This window comes from Melopsittacus undulatus, chromosome 1 (genome assembly GCF_012275295.1).
Source record: "Melopsittacus undulatus isolate bMelUnd1 chromosome 1, bMelUnd1.mat.Z, whole genome shotgun sequence".
NCBI lineage: Eukaryota > Metazoa > Chordata > Aves > Psittaciformes > Psittaculidae > Melopsittacus > Melopsittacus undulatus.
The window spans coordinates 37,125,061-37,142,693 of record NC_047527.1 but is presented as its reverse complement, the minus strand read 5'-3'; the positions used below and the strand labels follow the sequence as shown (position 1 = coordinate 37,142,693).

The following is a 17,633-nucleotide window of genomic DNA, read 5'->3' as shown; positions in this document are numbered from 1 at the left end:
AAAGCATTTAGGTCCTCCAAAGACTACTGCCTGCACCGGAGAAAAATAACAGAGAGTACTACTTCATTTCTACCTAAGGCTATCAGCAGAGAATAAATTATGCATCAAAAGCCTTGACAATAGCATCATATAAATGTACCCATGTTTCACTAATAAGAAACCCCTTTGTGCACTCCACATTGACGCTTCAGCCAGCTTAGCCTAGGTGACAGCTGCTTCCCACAACCCTAAGCCTGCTCATTGCTATGATTTGGAGAATGAGAGCAACACTTACCAGCTAATTATGAAGAATTAATGGGTTTGGTATGAAAATACTGGTGGTTCTGAAAATACTGGAGGGCCGTGTCCAAAGAGTTATGTCCAAATAGAAACCAGTAACAAGCGGTGTCCCTCAGTGATCCATACTGGAACCAGTGGTTTTTATAACTTAGTTAATGACATAGCAGGATTGAGTGCATCCTCAACACGTTTGCTGATGACACCAAGCTGAGTAGTGTAGTTAATATGCTAAAGGGAAGAGAGACCTCGGGAGGCTCAAGGAATGAGCCTGTGTGAACCTTATTAAGTTCAATAAGGCCAAGTGCAACATCTTGCACATGGCTCAGGGCAATCCTTAATTTTAGTACAGGTGGGGGGATGAAGGTATTCAGAACAGTGCTGTGGAGAATGACTTGGGGATCCTGGTGGATGCAAAACCATACATGAGCCAGCAGAAGTCAAAAGCCAATCCTATCCTGGGCTGCATCACAAGAAGTGTGGGTAGCAGGCTGAGATGATTTTCCCCCTGTACTCCGCTCTTGTGAGACCCCACCTAGAGTACTGCATCCAGCTGTGCGGTCCCCAGCACAAGAATGGTATGGATCTGCTTGAACAGGTCTGGAGGAGAGCCATGACAATGACCTGAAGGCTGAGAGAACTGGGGTTATTTAGCTGCAGGGAGACTTTATTTTCGCCTTTCAATATTTAAAGGGAGCTTTATATGAATACATGTATATGCATATTTTTATATATAAGTATATGTATAAAGAAAGACAGAAAGAGACTTTTTACCATGGTCTGTAGTGAGAAGACAAAGGGCAATGGTTTTACACTGAAAGGGTAGATTGAGATTGTACATAAAGAAGAAGGTGAGCATAAGGGTGAGGGTGATGAGGCATTGGAACAGGTTACCCAGAACACTTATGGATGCTCCATCCTAGAAATGTTCAAAGTCAGGCAAGATGGGGCTTTGAGCAACCTGATCTAGTGAAAGATGCTCCTGCACATGGCAAGGCCTTGGATGAGGTGATCTTTAAAAGTCCCTTTCAACCCAAACCAGTCAGTGATTCTATGAAATATCTGAATATTTTATGTATTGCTTATTCTCTCAAGAGCAAGATATATACCATAACAGCTGTGTAGCTGGATGAATGCAGGGGACAACAACCTCTTCCTTCAGTTTCTCACTTGATTTTCTGCAGAATAACACTGACAAGTGTTTTCTGAGACAGGTTACTGGGCTGTGCTCTGCAGGCAAGATGGGGATTCCGCTGTGCAGTGAAGTGATCCCTAAAGGTTTCCGTGCCTTGAAACTCAACATTGTCAAGACAAGTCCAGCTTGGCATCTAAATTGCTCTCTGTACTAAGACAGAGGCTCCCATCTATACTTTCAGGTGCTGGTGACTTTTGATGCTTCAGATATCCTGTTCCAACCACTTTATCATTCCCTTTGAATGATTACTGAAACTCAAGATGAGCAAATTAAGTATCTTCCAGCTCATTTGCATCACATTTTCTTTAGTTATCAGGGAACACACATTTAAGTCTATCACTTGGTGCCAGGCCAAGAGTCAACATTTCCAGTATCAAGAAACTGAGCAGTACGTATCAGTCAGCTCACTACAAATTGGCAATTAACATGATGGCTAGATGGGTTCACATGAGCATAATGTTATTAATTAAACAGTAGCTGGGTTAATCAAGATAGCAAAAGTAATTTGTTGGAATAAATATTTTATTAGTGTGTCTATCAATAAAGCAAAATAAGAGATTTTAATTCATTCATTTATAAAAATAGTCACACTGTGGTGGCTGTAACTCATTTAAGGATCTGGAAATGGGTCTCATCTGTAGAAGGCTATATTCCCATTTTATCATTTCATGTTAATTGTACTGTAGGTATCGGTTACCCAACTATAATTACTAGTATGTTAGTTACAAACCAAATATTGCTGTCAATCTCTGAAAAGCAATGCCTGACAACTGGTTGTAAAGGGCTCTTTCCCCTCCTGTTTAACTTATTCTTTCAGAAATGTGCATTCTGTCATTTAATTACAGAAAGATATTCTTGGAAAATTGTGGGTTATGATACCTCCCAGTGTGAACCTCATCTTTCTTTTTACCCTGAGAAGATCATGAAACTGGGAGAGGGTGAATATATATTTTTATTTCCCCTGATATTAATACCTAAACAGACTGGGGGAAATGGTGTATTTTAAGCAAGTATATGCCACAAACATAACAGACAGCAGTAATTTCTATCTGACTGAGAAATATTTATCTAATAATACTGAGAAATATAAAGAAATACTGAGAAGCAGAGAGAGGCTGCTGATTTTGCAAGGTCATAGACTAGATAAAGTGCATTTCAAGCACTGCAGAGAGTGGGGAAGATTTCCTCTAAAGACAAGAGCTACTGAAAGAGCAAGGTGTAAGCTGTTAGGACTGCTAAAACAATCAGGCTTGCCATGCCCCATATTTTTTCTGGAGGAAAGATCTTTTAGGGTGTTTTCCCCTGTCTTCGTTACACATTAGAGTAAAAGTCTCTTTCTCTGCTTTAGCCACCTGTCCAACATCTTATACATGTTCAAGAATTTGCTGGAAGCCCTCACGAACTGATGCTTTATATAATACACATGGATATGGAGTACGAATGTATCTTCAAAAAAGGAATTGCGTTCATAAAAGTAAATTTAATTTAATGCAAAATACTAATAACAAAAATAAAAAATACAGAAATTGGAAAATGGTAAATAATTCAAAATATTTGATCTTCCTTCACAATTATTTAACTCACAAGCTGTACTGCAGCTCATTTTTATCATGTTCATTATTTCCTCAGCAGTTTTATTCTTCAGAATATTTCAGTCATGTTTAGGGAAAAGAAAGATACCTGAGTCACTTACGCAATCTGTAAGCCAGAGCTAGTTCTGGAGGTGCAGGCCAGAAGAACCACAGGATCCCAATTTCATTAATAGCAAGAAGCTGGGCTCCTCTTACCCACCCACAGTCTTCAGCAGGTAAACATGGGCTCTCACTGAGCACCCCACCCCCACCATGGCTCCTGGTCCCATTGGCTGCAGTTACCATGACACTGGATACAGAGGGCCATGGATGCTCAGGCACAGCTAGTTTGCACTTAGCCGGCTCAGAGCATTGCTACAGCAAAGTGATGTCCACCTGACAGAGGCTATGGCAATACTGTCTCAGTAAACTGGACCCCAAAAACCTGAGGAAGCTGCCGATACTGCAGTCTGCTCAGAGCAACAAAGACATTGGGTCATACACTCTTTCCTGAAACATCACTGAGGTTGATGTCCTATAAAGGAAGCTCCAACAGGACTGTGCTGCAGCACTATGGCAGGTCTCATTCACAAGTAATTCGGCTTTAGCATACTGTAGCTTAAATCTCCATGGGGAAGATTAATCCCTTAGAGGAGGATTAAGCTGCAGTGAACTAAGGCCACTTTATTTCTGAATGGAAAAGGCCACACAGGGATTTAATGTACTTTATCTTATGTGCATTGATTTCACAGCTTTAGTTAATTCGTCTTAACTTCCCTGAATTCCCTTGTGTGGACAAGCTTTTTGTCTGCCAAGAGGTGCTTGGAGCTGCTTGTAAAGCTTCTTGTGCAGCCCAACCAGAAAGCAGGTTGGAATTATTTTTGTGCTTCTGAAGGAGCTTATACCTGTCTAGATACTATTAAATTACCTCTTTCTCAGATGGTTGATCCATGACACCCTTAGAAGAGCTATTTTAATTAGATTTTTTTGAATTGACCAGGGAAAGGGGAGTTTTCTTAGAACTAATCTCTGGGTTATTTTAGAAATCTCTCATGAACAGGGTTTTCAAGGCTTTCAGATAGCACAAATTGTGTACAGCTGCACAAACAATATTTTCTCAGGCATGGACATGTCTAGGCAATGCAGTTTAATAATTTCCTTGCCCACTGGGATTTTCTTCTTCTTTGGCAATAGTCAGAAGAAAACATTTTGTCTATATGGAAAGCAAATGAACAAAGTTTCTATTCCTGACCCTAAAGATCTTAATCCCTTCCTCTCAGTGGCACAAGTGACACAGATCTGGGTGGAGGAGGATGTTTTTGTGAGAGATGCAGTTGAAATAATGGCATGATTTTACTCGTGTTGTCCTTTGGGGAAATGAGTCTGCTCATTTCTTGCATAGTTAATGTGATTTACTGATAGACCCTTCTGATAAGGTATTTCCTGACACTGATGAGTTCAACTGTGACCCTTCACATACCAAATTAAACTTTTGTTGACCAGTTCTTTACTGGGACACTTTATGCAACTCAACACATACACTAGGTGCTCAGGACCCACGTTCATGTGGTCAAAGTCATGTGAGAACAGAGGTACTGGAAAACAAAGGAATGTAAACAATAGCTGATCATCAAGGTCCAAGTGGTTTCCATCAATATTATTCATTAGTGTTGATCAGTACCAATCTCAGTGGGACTGGGAAAGATTTTAAATTATAAGGCAACATGAGCAAAAGAGAGATAATCTTTTTAATTTATCTGTTTGTGACCATTTGCAGTGAAATTCACACATAAATACAGGAAATTAACCTTTTTAAAATTTAGTGGGGTACCTGCATTTATACTCCATTTTACTAAAAGCATAATAAGCGTTCAATGTTATCTAATGATTACTTTTCCTCTTCTTTCATACAGCTGATTGGATTTGTGTATGCCTGTTACGTGATCAGTATTTTCATGGAGGAGGAAGACAGCTGTAAGTACTGATACATACCTCTCCATCTCTGGGGTGAGACTTAGTCTTGCATTAACTACCAAGGTGAAAAACAGTTTGAAAACTGGCAAAATCTGGCATTAATATGCACATCTAATTGTGCTCAAAGACATGCTTGTTTACATAGTCTCACCTTATCTAGCTGTCAGGATTGTACTTCTTAAACTTCCTCCTAGTGAACCACCTGCATGAGCCAGTCACACTGCTGAAAATCCACACTGCATATATATATTTATGTAAGTCTTTATGTAGGTACATTTAAATTTGAATCTAAACTCCTGAAGCCAGTTAGTCTGTTTTTCCAAATGACAGCTTTATCAGCAATAAACCTAACAGAGATGACAGATAAAGCCATTTACAGTGTGCAGTATCTGACAAATAACAGACCTGTTCAGATTTTAACGTAACTAGAACATGCATGTAAAATGGTGAGCCCATGCTCTTAATCTGCCTTTATCGATTAAGCCCTTATATAACTACCCATATTGTTTAAAGAGTGAGTGCATACCTTTAAAGCAATATATACCAACAGTCATTGAACTGGCACTGGAAAAATACAAATATACTGAAAAATTGGTAGGAAGCTGTATGAAAAAAGGTTGAAAGAATTACCTAACAAGTTCACCATACCCACATGACTCCCATAGCAACTGGTAAAAGCAGTAGTGAAGATGGAACAATGCTGGACAAGCAATGAGGAGCAAATACAAAAAAAAGGCTATATAAAAGGAACAATATGTGATCATGTCAGATACTTCCTCTCATAAATGAGGAGAGAAGCACTAAAATATTTACCAATAGAAAAAGAAACAAATGCCAATACCAGTTTATGGCTATAGGATTAATAATAAACAACCAAATATTTATTCATAAACTTTTATTCATAAATCTTAACATCATTGTTTCACTTTTTCACAGAATGGCACTAGTACGTGAAATGTACATAGTAGAAACAAATAATTCAGTTTCTAGGAAAGCATTTGATAATATCGCAAAAATCTGATTGAAAGCATAATTCAAGTAATTCATGACTGTGATGGTAAACCATACTTTCTGATTGAAAACAGTTTGAAGGACCATAAACAGGATACTTTTCCATTGTTACAAACTGTACAATGTTTGGTTCTCCATCATAATGCAACAGACATCTGTGTGATATCTATTTAAACACATCTAGATTTCTAATAAGAAGAAAATATATCGAAGAGATTCTCAGATCAAATGGGAAGGAGTCATAAGCACAGTGCATATACTGTACTGTGAAGAGGTGCAAGGAGCCTGGACAAAGATTAGTATTGTAAAGGAGAAATATGAACACTTGGAAAAGCAACTCAAAATGTAGGTCTTGAGAGCAGGAAAAGCCAAGTCAATGCTTCCTTGAAAGCTAGGAATTGCCAGTTAGTTAAGAGCTGGTAATACAGGATAACAGCAGAGGATAGCATGGTAGCAAGACAGCTGTATAATTTGGGATGTATGAAAAAAGACTTTGGTCAGTGAAACCCAGAGACAACTCTGTTCTGTCTGACTGTGGTGAGTCATGGCAGCAGCTAGGGCTTCATACATATCTGGAACCTTCACTTATGAGACAGTCACAGTTACAGACTAAACTTCTGGAGCAGAGAGACTATTAAATTATTTGGAAGGCTGGCAGACTGGTAAGGAAGGCACAAACTAGTGTCTTTCGAAGACTAATAGTGTGTGTACATGCACACCCACATATAAACACAGATATATGTGTACCTGGGAAGACAGACGCTTTACTTTTTACATACAATAATATGATGTGTTGGTTTTGGTTAGTCCTGTATACTGCACTTTACACATCTGTGTTCTATGCATGTGTGAAAGACAAAATTCCTAGCAAAAATGCAACATGTATATGGAAAATGCAGTGACCTGCTAAGGAGCATATGTGGTTTATATTCAGGGCCTCACAAGAAGGTTGTTGTCAAGTTAGGGCCCTTTTCCACTTAGAAAATATGTTTATGTTAGAAGAGTTGGGGCAAGTTCTGTCTTTGACATGCAAGGCCTGATCCACTTTCCTCTGACCACAAGCCTACCTTACTGTCTTTTGAGAGTCTTGTGACATATGATCATAGAATCATAGAACAGCTTGGGTGGCCAATCCCCCTGCCATGGGCAGGGACACCTTTCCGCTAGAGCAGGCAGCTCAAAGTCCCATCCAACCTGGCCTTGAACACTGCCAGAAATGGGGTGGTCACAGCTTCTCTGGGCAACCTGTGCCAGTGTCTTACCACCCTCATAGTGAAAAATTTCTTCCAAACAACCAATCTAAATCTACCCTCTTTAAGTTTAAAGCCATTCTCCTTTGTCCTGTCCCTATATGCTCTTGGAAACAGTCCTTCTGTATATATCTTGTAGGCTCCTTCAAAGTACTTGGAGGCGTCTCTAAGGTCTCCCTGGAGCTTTTTTTTCTCCAGGATTAAAAACCCCAATACTCTCAGCCTTTCTTCACAGGACAGGTGCTGCAGCCCTCTGATCATCTTCATGGCCTCCTCTGGACTTGCTCCAACAGGTCCAAGGGAATGATACCAATGGAAATTTAATCACTGAGAATAGAGACCGACTGACGTTTATTAACCAGTAAAACACACCAAGTGCTACAGTGATCCTAACCCAGTGCCCATCCACGGGGAAATTGGGCATCCATATTTAATTTCTGCTTGTCTTTCAGAACTGCTGATGGCAGTAATTTTTGTTACAAGCAAAAATCATCTCGGTCATCTTGGAAAGTGTGGTGCAATTTAGCTCAATGTCCTTCATTAGAAATGGGCAAGTTTCCCATTTTCACTTGTGCCTTTACATTTAATCTTCTAGACTCTTGTGTGAATAGATTTTTTCAGTTAGGGGAGGATGACCTGGGGCAGGGGCAAGAGCGATGTGCTGGAAGTTGGTCATAGCAGCAGCATAGATACAGCTAGGAGATTCTGCAGCCAGTGAAGGGAAATAATTTCTGATTTGTTGCTATTTGTATTCCCTTCTAAGATCCTGATTCCAACCAAAAGCCAATAAATAGCCCTTTGGTGTCTCACTGTCTGCTAATTTGAGTCAAAATGCCCATTTGTTTTTTAGAGTCCTCTGCTTATAGATACATATATTGAAGGCAAATGTTAACTCAGTCATAGCAATTCCACAAATATGTTTTAAATGAAGAAATGTCTGTGTAAGGCAAAGTGGGAAAATGGTTTAATTTGTTAATTAGCTAAGTACAACAGGACTTATTCTGGAAAAATCCACATTGCTAGCTTGCAGAATCATGAAGAAACCTTTAAGAGAGAAGTACAGTGGTGCTTCAAAACAGTCAGGTTAAAAGTAGATGGGGATTACATTAGGATAAAAGTCCAAGAAACTGTAATGAAATAGCAACTTTATGCATGTTAATATGATGCAGCAGATTCTTTTCTTAAGTAGATGCAGCTATTCTATCATATTTTTGCGGTAGTTTGCACAGAATAAATCCTCAGCCATCTGAGAGTCAAAGCCTCCCTAATTAAAAGTACTCGGCAATATTCAGTGCACCAAGTTAACCCCAGTTCTTGGTCTGAAACCCGTCAGGCAGACTTAAAAATTAATAATAGCTGCCGTTTTAGCCCCTGTGCAGTGCTTAAACGGATTTTGAAACTGACATTTTGGCTGATGGACACTTTCCTGAGCAGTAATAATGCTTGAGGAAACATTTATTTCTATCTATCGCTCACCTTACCTACGCTTCAGCCTGTAGTTAACTTTTGCTTAGAAGGAAGCTGATAGCAGGTCAAAAGGAATGAAAAAGAAGACATGTAGAAGGCACACTGCCGTAGTGGGGTTAATACCTGCCATCATTCATCCTAATGAAAAAGTCTATTTATATCTCTTCTCTTCATTTTTTCATTTCTTTCTTTGTAGATCTATCAATCTATATAAGCCCTTTTGAAGGAACAGAATATGTGAAATCTGTAATCATTAAAGCCTGTCACTATCCTGTTTGTGAATCATTTTCTCCTAAAAATGAACTCAGAAGCTTGTTGCCACCTTGTCAGAGTTACTGAATGGTTTTAATAAAGCTGAGTCTGGAGTCTAGGCAAAATGCATTGTTAAAATCATTATTAAATTTCTAAATAGTTTCTTGACTTTTTGAGAAATGGTTGATAGCAGTATTGCTGCTGTATACTAGTTCATAAATATGACATTGACACATGTCATAAGTGCCAGAAGTGATAATTCTGTACTGTATGTGAATTTGTGGAGTAGAAGCTGGGTTGCATACAAATTGCATAAGGAAAAAACAGTGGAATCAGAGGGGAATATTTGCCACAAAACCTCAACTGTGATTTCAACATTTATTATACAAACAAGACTGAAACACCAAAAGGTCAATCCGAGAAAGCTCAAACCTCTTTTGTGCATGAGCAAAAATAAAGCAAAGGGCTTCCATTCACAATGAGGGAAAGCTTTATTCCCTAAATGAAACCACAGGACAAAATGAATAAACAAAAAATTATGTATTTTTCTCTCCCTTATGCTAGATGTATTTAGAGCTCAGCTGTATGTTCAAAACAGAGGGGAAGATGAATCTGCTCTTAAAAAGGAAGAGTTTCCACATACTGTGGTATCAATAGAACCTCCACATGCCATCATTTTACAAATATTAAGTCACACAAGACACATTATTACCACCACTGGAAAATACTACATTGCTTTATCTGACATACATCATTACATTTATACACACCGTTGAGCATCTGTTGACAGTAATCAAACAAAGGAGAATTTTTTCCTCACATTTAATTTAATATTTGTAGTTACAAATAGTCATAGGTCCAGCAATGGTAAATCTCTTATAAATATGCTATTTTTTGCAAAATGAATGCAGAACTAGCAATAACTAATAATTAGCAATAGACCTATATTTGTTTGCGTGTATGATTACCTTCATATGTAAATATACAAGTTTGCTTAACTAAGGAGTTTTTGAGAACCCGCTACTAATATCTTTGCATTCATTGCAATTGTCCATGTGGTTGAATCTATTTACTTTCTAGAAAATAGAATTTTTGTCATAAAATGATTAATATCAAGGATGACCAAGAAGGAGGATACTGCGCTATACTTCTGCTGGGCAATACAAGAATCAAACATCCCCAGACAACAACTACACTAAATTACTTCACTGAAAATGAGGACTTATGAAACTTGCCATACCACAGCCAGCAGCACAGATCATCACTGGTCTTTAATACTCACAGCTCTCACGACTAGACCATAATGACTTAAGATATTGAAACAAAATGTGGTTTTTACTGACCAAGGGATGAATACATTTGACACAGACTTTTAAAATTGTAAGTTTAACTGCCTGGCACTGAAACAGCACTATAGCTGCCAGGTTGACAGCATCCTCTGGGCTCTGGCATTTCTGTAAAATGGCTATAACTATCAGTATTTTTGGAAGGCTTTAAAAAGCAGTTTGCATCTTTCTGTTTAACTGGACAAGCAACCCAAAAGCCCAGAATTTTGATATACCAGTTTTTGTAAAACAACAGAATCAGTTATTTTCAAAGGCTATGTACTGCTAGTACTATATGTACTGCTAGGCATAGAACAGCAATGTATTCATAACAAGAATGTGTTCTATAAGTGTTCATTCATAGACCCATAGAATCATAGAATGGTTTGGACTGGAAGTAACCTTAAAGATAATCTAGTTCTAAGTCCCCTGCCATGGGCAGGGATAGCTTCCACTAGACCAGGTTGCTCAAAGCCCCGTCCAGCCTGGCCTTGAACACTGTCAGGGATGGGCAGTCACGACTTCCCTGGGCAACCTGTCTCACCATCCTCACAGTGAAGAATTTCTTCCAAACAACTAATCTAAATCTCCCCTCTATCAGTTTAAAACCATTCCCCCTTGTCTTATCACTACATGCCCTTGGCAAATATCCTCTCCAGATTTCCTGTAGGCCCCCTTTAGGCACTGGAAGGCTGCTCTGAGGTCTCCCTGGATCCTCCTCTTCTCCAGGCTGAACAATATGAGCTCTCAGCCTGTCTTCACAGAAGTGCTCCAGCCCTCTGATCATCTTTGTGGCCTCTTCTGCATGCACTCCAACCAGTTCATGTCTTTCTCATGGTGGGGGCCCCAGAGCTGAACACAGTGCTCCAGGTGAAGTCAGTCAGCTGAATAGTTTTCTAAAAATAAACAAATGTGGACTCCTGCAGAGATGAAAAAATCTAACATAGCTGTCCTCAGACATGATCTGTAACACGGAGCCCAGCTAAAGCCATAAGACATCTGGTTGGTGATGGGTGGTTCCTGCTGCCCCTTGCCACCCACATTTCAGGGTGGCTCATAACAGGGAGTGATTTGCTCTTTGCTAGCAGGTGTTCTCATCATCTTGCAGATGCCCACCATGACCTGAAGGAGGGGTTGAAGTGCAATCAGCAGTAGCACCAGAAATATCCAGGGTGCTCCCTCAGTTCAGCTGTGGCCCAAGCCAATCCCACTAAACTTTTAATGGATGCAAATGTCAAGTTACAGTTTCTGTAGATTTTAGAGGTCTGTCCAGCTGGAGTTTGTTGATTCACCTGCTTACTATCCTATGTATACCTGACACCACTCTCACACATACTAAGGATAAACCTGTTATTCTATCAATATTGCAAAGTCTTACATTGGTGTCCTCCTATTTATCATTAGCTTTGATGTGTGAATTAACTGAAAATGCATACTTGCTCCTACACTAAATTTTGAAGTATTTAATGAAGGAAGAAATACAGTAACGATGCTATGCTATTTAAATTACCATTACTTACTATTTCAATTGTTCTTTGTTTTCCTTTACATTAAGTTATCGTGCATATCCTGAGCAAGCATTTGTTCTAGTTCCTATGGAAACACGTGCACAGATACAATGCACACAACCAAAGGTAAAGCCTCTGAGGTGGTTTAAATCAAAAGCAGTTAAATACTAAATACTAGAAAAATAACCTAGATTCTAGGTAAGTCAATGGTGAAAGAATTGCAGTGGAGGCAAGATTCCTCCATCTTTTTTTCTGCTTAAAAACCATAGATGAATAATCAGACACAAGAAACTAAAAAAAAAAATGTATATACCCATACCACCCTTTGCTTTTACATTCCCCTAGCAAAATGTACAAAATAGTCTTCATTTCCACTTGAAATCTCCATGGACTGTTGCAGAACACTTTGTTCAAGTTAAGAGATTGTCTTTAAATAATAGATAGTGTACAGTATACTAAAAGGGAAGTCTTGGCTGTGAAATATTTCTCAGAGCAGCAAGAAGTTACCTGCCTGAAAATACCATACTTTCGTGTGGAATGCAATCTGTAAGGTTTATCCAGATATGGCACAGCTAAAATGTGTGAAAATGGCATCATCTAAATGACATGTGTAAACTAATTACATTTTTTTATTGATAGAGCTTAGCTTACTTAAGGTGTGAATCAAATAACTTGAAAAAAAACCTCAATTTTCTATACCACTTGAGTAAAACATTTTAGCCTATCTTCAGTGAATTAATTTCTTACTGTAGGGTTGTCTCTAATTTCCTCTTCCTGCACAACTTTAATTATGACTTTAAACTCAGACTAACTTTCCTGGCAATAAGCATGAAGACAATAGTCAAGATGCCATTTTCACACAAACAAGCAGCTCATTTATTTTTCATTAAGAAAAAGGGTAAATTACTCAAATTATAAGTTCCTCCAGTGTCTTCCCACAATTCATTCCAAAAGCACAAGACACATTTTTTCCCTGAAATTCAGTGGGCAGGAACCACCTCAATCACTTTAGCACAAAGGTTTATAATCAGATATTCTTCAGAATATTTGTAGGTGAGAGCAGTAGCCATCTACACATGGTACAGCTCTGAAATGTTCCTGTGTAGATAAAAACCTGGGTAGCCAGAGCCAGCTGCTTGGCACTACACCTAGCTCAGCAGATGATGCGTACTCTGCTCTATGTCATACATCAAAATGATACTTGATCATTTTGATCAAGTCAGAATTATCCACTCATTTTTGTTTTCACAAAGCTCTGGGAGAGTTTAGGAGTGTAAGTTTTTGAGATCTCTTTCATTCCAACAAACTGTGTGAGCTTTCAGATACCAAAAGGTACAGAGCTGCAATCATTACCTTCCACCCATGATTTTGGATTATGACTGTAGAAACATGTACATATATATAAGTAATGGTTTAAATGGGACTTCAGGAGAATAGGTTAAGCATTTAGAAATAATCTGTATGGAAAGCAAAAGATATTGTTTGCAGAAAATACTAGCACCATTCTTGAACAGAGAAAGGTGTCTGAACAGTATTATGTCATCCATTGGACAATTTCTACCTGTTTGGATAACTACATACATATATATGTATATATGTGTGTAGATGGATATGTATATGCATATGTATGGATATGTATTTGTATATATACACATTTTGTTTCAAATGTAGGTATATACAAACTCCTTTCAGTTTTGAGCTGATTTCCAGACTGATAACTAGAAAGGAGTTTTTAATGGCCAGTTTGCTACTACCTCATAAATTTCTGGTTTGTAAATATAATTCATGTTAAGCATTTCACCATTGATTCTGAATATTCAGACTAGCTATAGGAAGAATTTTTGTTCAGTGAGGGTGGGTGGAACACTTTCACATGTTGCCCAAAGAGGCAGTAGATTCCCAGTCCCTGGAAAGGGACATTCAAAGTCAGTCTCTGAGCAGCCTGGTCTGGTTGAAGATGTCCTTGCTCATTGCAGGGGGAGGTGGACTGGATGACCTTTAAAGGTCCCTTCCAACCCAAACTGGTCTATGATTCTGTGATTCTATGATTCTATTAATATTACATTCCATACCCTATATATATATATACACACCCCTGTATATACATAAAAGACAACTTCAAATAGGAATATAATTATAATCATACAATTTTCCTTAAACTGCAGATCATACCCTCATTTAAGAGTTTTCCGTTTACTACTTTAACAAATAGTATTCTTATTAAAATTGAATTCTTATTCTTAATAGAAGGGTTATATCGTTTTTAGGTCCACGCATTGCTTCCCTACTCCCAAATACTCAGTATGCCTTTTTTAACTAGCTGATTTGATTCAAGCTTCTACTTATCTAATTTAATATTGATTTTGTTTTAGTCTCCACCTTCCACCTCCTTGGCCTTTCTGTTCAAATTAAATCTGCTTTTAAATGGATGCCATCTCAACCCTCAGTTGCCAGCACCTTAGCCTTTTCACTTAAATTGCATCTACTGTTAAATCAATCTTACTCCAGCATCCAGTATCCCTCTCCTGAGCTTTCCACTTGACATCACATACAGGCCTAAGTGGTGCCCATTCCTTTCCCTACCTTTCACCAAGCTTCTCCATTAAAATGAAATTGCTTTATAAATCCATTTTCCACTTCCCATACCAGTCATATTACTTCATTTCTAAATTGCAGAAGCTTCTTGTCTGGTTTTATTGTGGACCTTGAAAAGAAACTTTTCAGACTCCCTCTCTTCTATGTAAATGCCGTCTCCACTGCATCTTAATTTGCATGCAGATGGGTTATTTGAATTTATGTGCCTCAGCTTAAGTAATATCCATTTCATAGTTATTGTTACTTGTGTGATAATTTCCCAATTAGCACATCATGTCTAAGAGCTCTGTCTGAAAATCTGTTTGAAAATCTCAGCTCTAAATCTCATAAATCTAAAGGCAACTAGCATGTTCCAGCAAGAAAAGTCATCAGTTTTGTTTAGAAAAGAAAGGAATAATAATGTTGATAACTGATAAAATCAAAGCAAGAGAAAGATCCTTGCAAATAAAGTATCCCAAGGATTTCTTAGAAGAACTGCAGTTAAAAACTAGGGAAAGAAGATATTAAAATTTTAAACTAATGTAAGGAGTATTTTGCTAAAACCTTTTCTTTATACTGTTGAATTTTAACCTATATGTAGTTCTCTTTACTGTGTCTCTGTTGTCATCACACCTTCAACCCTTCTTAACATAACTTTTCCAAGTTCCTCTGATTTGTAAACCTGGACTTATTGTCCATATGTTGTACTTTTCAGATTTTCTAATTGCACTATTTCAATAGCCCTAATGATTTTAGGATATAAGAGAATCAAGATTTATAACAGGAGGTGTTATCTTACTAAATTCGGTGATATAGCTGATACAGTTTTCAAGCCAGAAAAATAGAATGTATTACCTGTTCCTAGAAAACCTATTTTTCAAAAAGGCTACATCGTATGTGTTGTCTATGTTCCTGATGTGCTTTATTAGCTCTAGACCATGACAAGTCTTTCTCTTACCAGTGCTCTGTGGTCTGGGTCAAAGCTGGACTCAGTATATACTTCATTTGACATTCTTTTGCCTTGAATTGGTAAATATACAGTTGGTTTTGTTAGCTGAAATTTGATATCAGTACATCTGTGCTTTTCTCAATATTACAGATTAGCTGCAGCAAAATCAAGTAATACTGTGTGAGTCTCACTATTTTTATGATGACTCTTTTTCCTTGGCATCAATTTCTACTGATTTTCTTTTCCTTCTTAATCATGACAGTGTGTTATTTCAGAGGACTGAAATTCAAGAGTTGCAAGGTTTTCATAAAAGTGTAATTTTTATTTCATCTTTCTTCAGGGAGAGGAATTTTTATGGATTAGGTCACTATTGCATTATCTTTCTTTATCATTAGGAGGTTGATTCACTGGTGGCTTCAAAGTGAGTATTAATCCTGTTACAGACTCTGTTCCTCCTTTGCACATTCATCTTTCTCAAATATGAAATGATACCAACTTTCTAACAATGAGAAAACCATTTTCCTAGCTATCATGTTTGCTGACAGGCATGATATTTCTTCTCACTCCATCATCAATAAGAAGACCACTGGCCACTGTAAGCTCCAATTTTATAATGCTTTACGTTCTTAGCTCTATTCTCAAAGGTGAGAAAGTAATCATACTATATTTTGGGGTTTTGAGGAGAGTATTTGAGTTGGTGACAAAGAAAGTAATGCGGAAATGTTAAGAAATCAGCAAGATGACTTGAAGATGAAGATAGAGCAACAAAAAAGCAATAAAAATGTGAGGTGCAGTAGGTTTCCCCATCTGCAGAGAAACATCTTCAGAGACAAACGGATATTCATTGATGCACTTAGATGAGATTAAATAGTAGACTTAGCAGAAATATCCACAATGGCTCTGAAACAGTGGATAATCAGATACTCTGGAGCAGATGGAGGGTACTATAGAAGGACTTACTATAGAAGGGCAGAGAAGAGATCCAGAACAGCCCTGAGGAGAAGGACTTGCGAGTGTTGGTCAATGAAAAAATGAACATGAGCCGGCTTCAGTGTGCACTCGCAGCCCAGAAAGCCAACTGTATCCTGGGCTGCACCAAGATGAGCGTGACCAGCAGGTCGAAGGAGGTGATTCTGCCCCTCCACTCTGCTCTCAGGAGACCTCATCTGGGGTATTGTGTGCAGTTCTGGTGTCCTCAACATAAAAAGGACATGGAACTGTTAGAACAAGTCCAGAGGAGGCCACGAGGATGATCAGGGGACTGGAGCACCTCCCATATGAAGACAGGCTGAGAAAGTTGGGGCTGTTTAGCCTGGAGAAGAGAAGGCTGCATGGAGACCTCATAGCAGCCTTCCAGTATCTGAAGGGGACCTATAGGGATGCTGGGGAGGGACTCTTCATTAGGGACTGTAGTGACAGGACAAGGGGTAATGGGTTCAAGCTTTAACAGGGGAAGTCTACACTGGATATAAGGAAGAAATTCTTTACTGTTAGGGTGGTGAGGTACTGGAATGGGTTGCCCAAGGAAGTTGTGAATGCTCCATCCTTGGCAGTGTTCAAGGCCAGGTTGGACAGAGCCTTGGTTGACATGGTTTAGCATGAGGTGTCCCTGCCCATGGCAGGGGGGCTGGAACTAGATGATCTTAAGGTTCTTTCCAACCCTAACTATTCTATGATTCTATGACTTGGTAGTGCATTTATTGGGGCCAAAGATGACTGGAGTGACAGTGATCAGCAGAAGGGTTATTTTGCTGGCTTCCCCATCTTGAAAAACTAAAGGCAAGAACAAACAGAAGAGCTTGCTAGCTTGTGCTAGTCCACAGAGATGAAAGATTGAAAGGATAAGACTAAGAATCTGTTGATCACAGGAGGAGTTTATCCATTTCTGTTTCTATCTGTAGACTTGAATTCAGAGAAGCCTAGTGGGATCACAGACTTCCTTGTTAGGAAAAAGAATGTGGGACTTTCTGCTGTGATGTGGAGAGGAAGGCTCCAGCAGTGCTGGAGGCAACACTGTCTGCTTAACAGAGGAAAAAAAGGTATTTTGGAGTTTAAAGAAGGTGAAACCCTGGAAGATCAGTGGTAGAAAGCCTTGGGGTCTGACTCCACAAGCACTGAGGAAGGCCACTGCAAGACAAAGTGTATCTGTGAGCACAGTGTAGTTGCAGAGGAGAGAAGGCATGCAGTGCCCCACATTGAGGAGCGAATGTCATGTGATGAAGCAGGATTTCTACACAGGATGTCACTGATGGATATGGAGGCAGGATGACAAATGGGAAGG

At 38.8% G+C, this 17,633-nt stretch overlaps 1 protein-coding gene across 1 annotated transcript in view; it reads left to right on the top strand.

The window, feature by feature from the left end:
- The window catches only part of NKAIN3 (sodium/potassium transporting ATPase interacting 3), a 182,960-nt gene that overhangs the window by 153,462 nt on the left and 11,865 nt on the right, over positions 1-17,633 (top strand). The window contains exon 5 of the mRNA XM_031052262.2: positions 4,956-5,016. Within this exon, the coding sequence (XP_030908122.2) occupies positions 4,956-5,016 (61 nt within the window). The remainder of the gene's footprint in view (positions 1-4,955; positions 5,017-17,633) is intronic.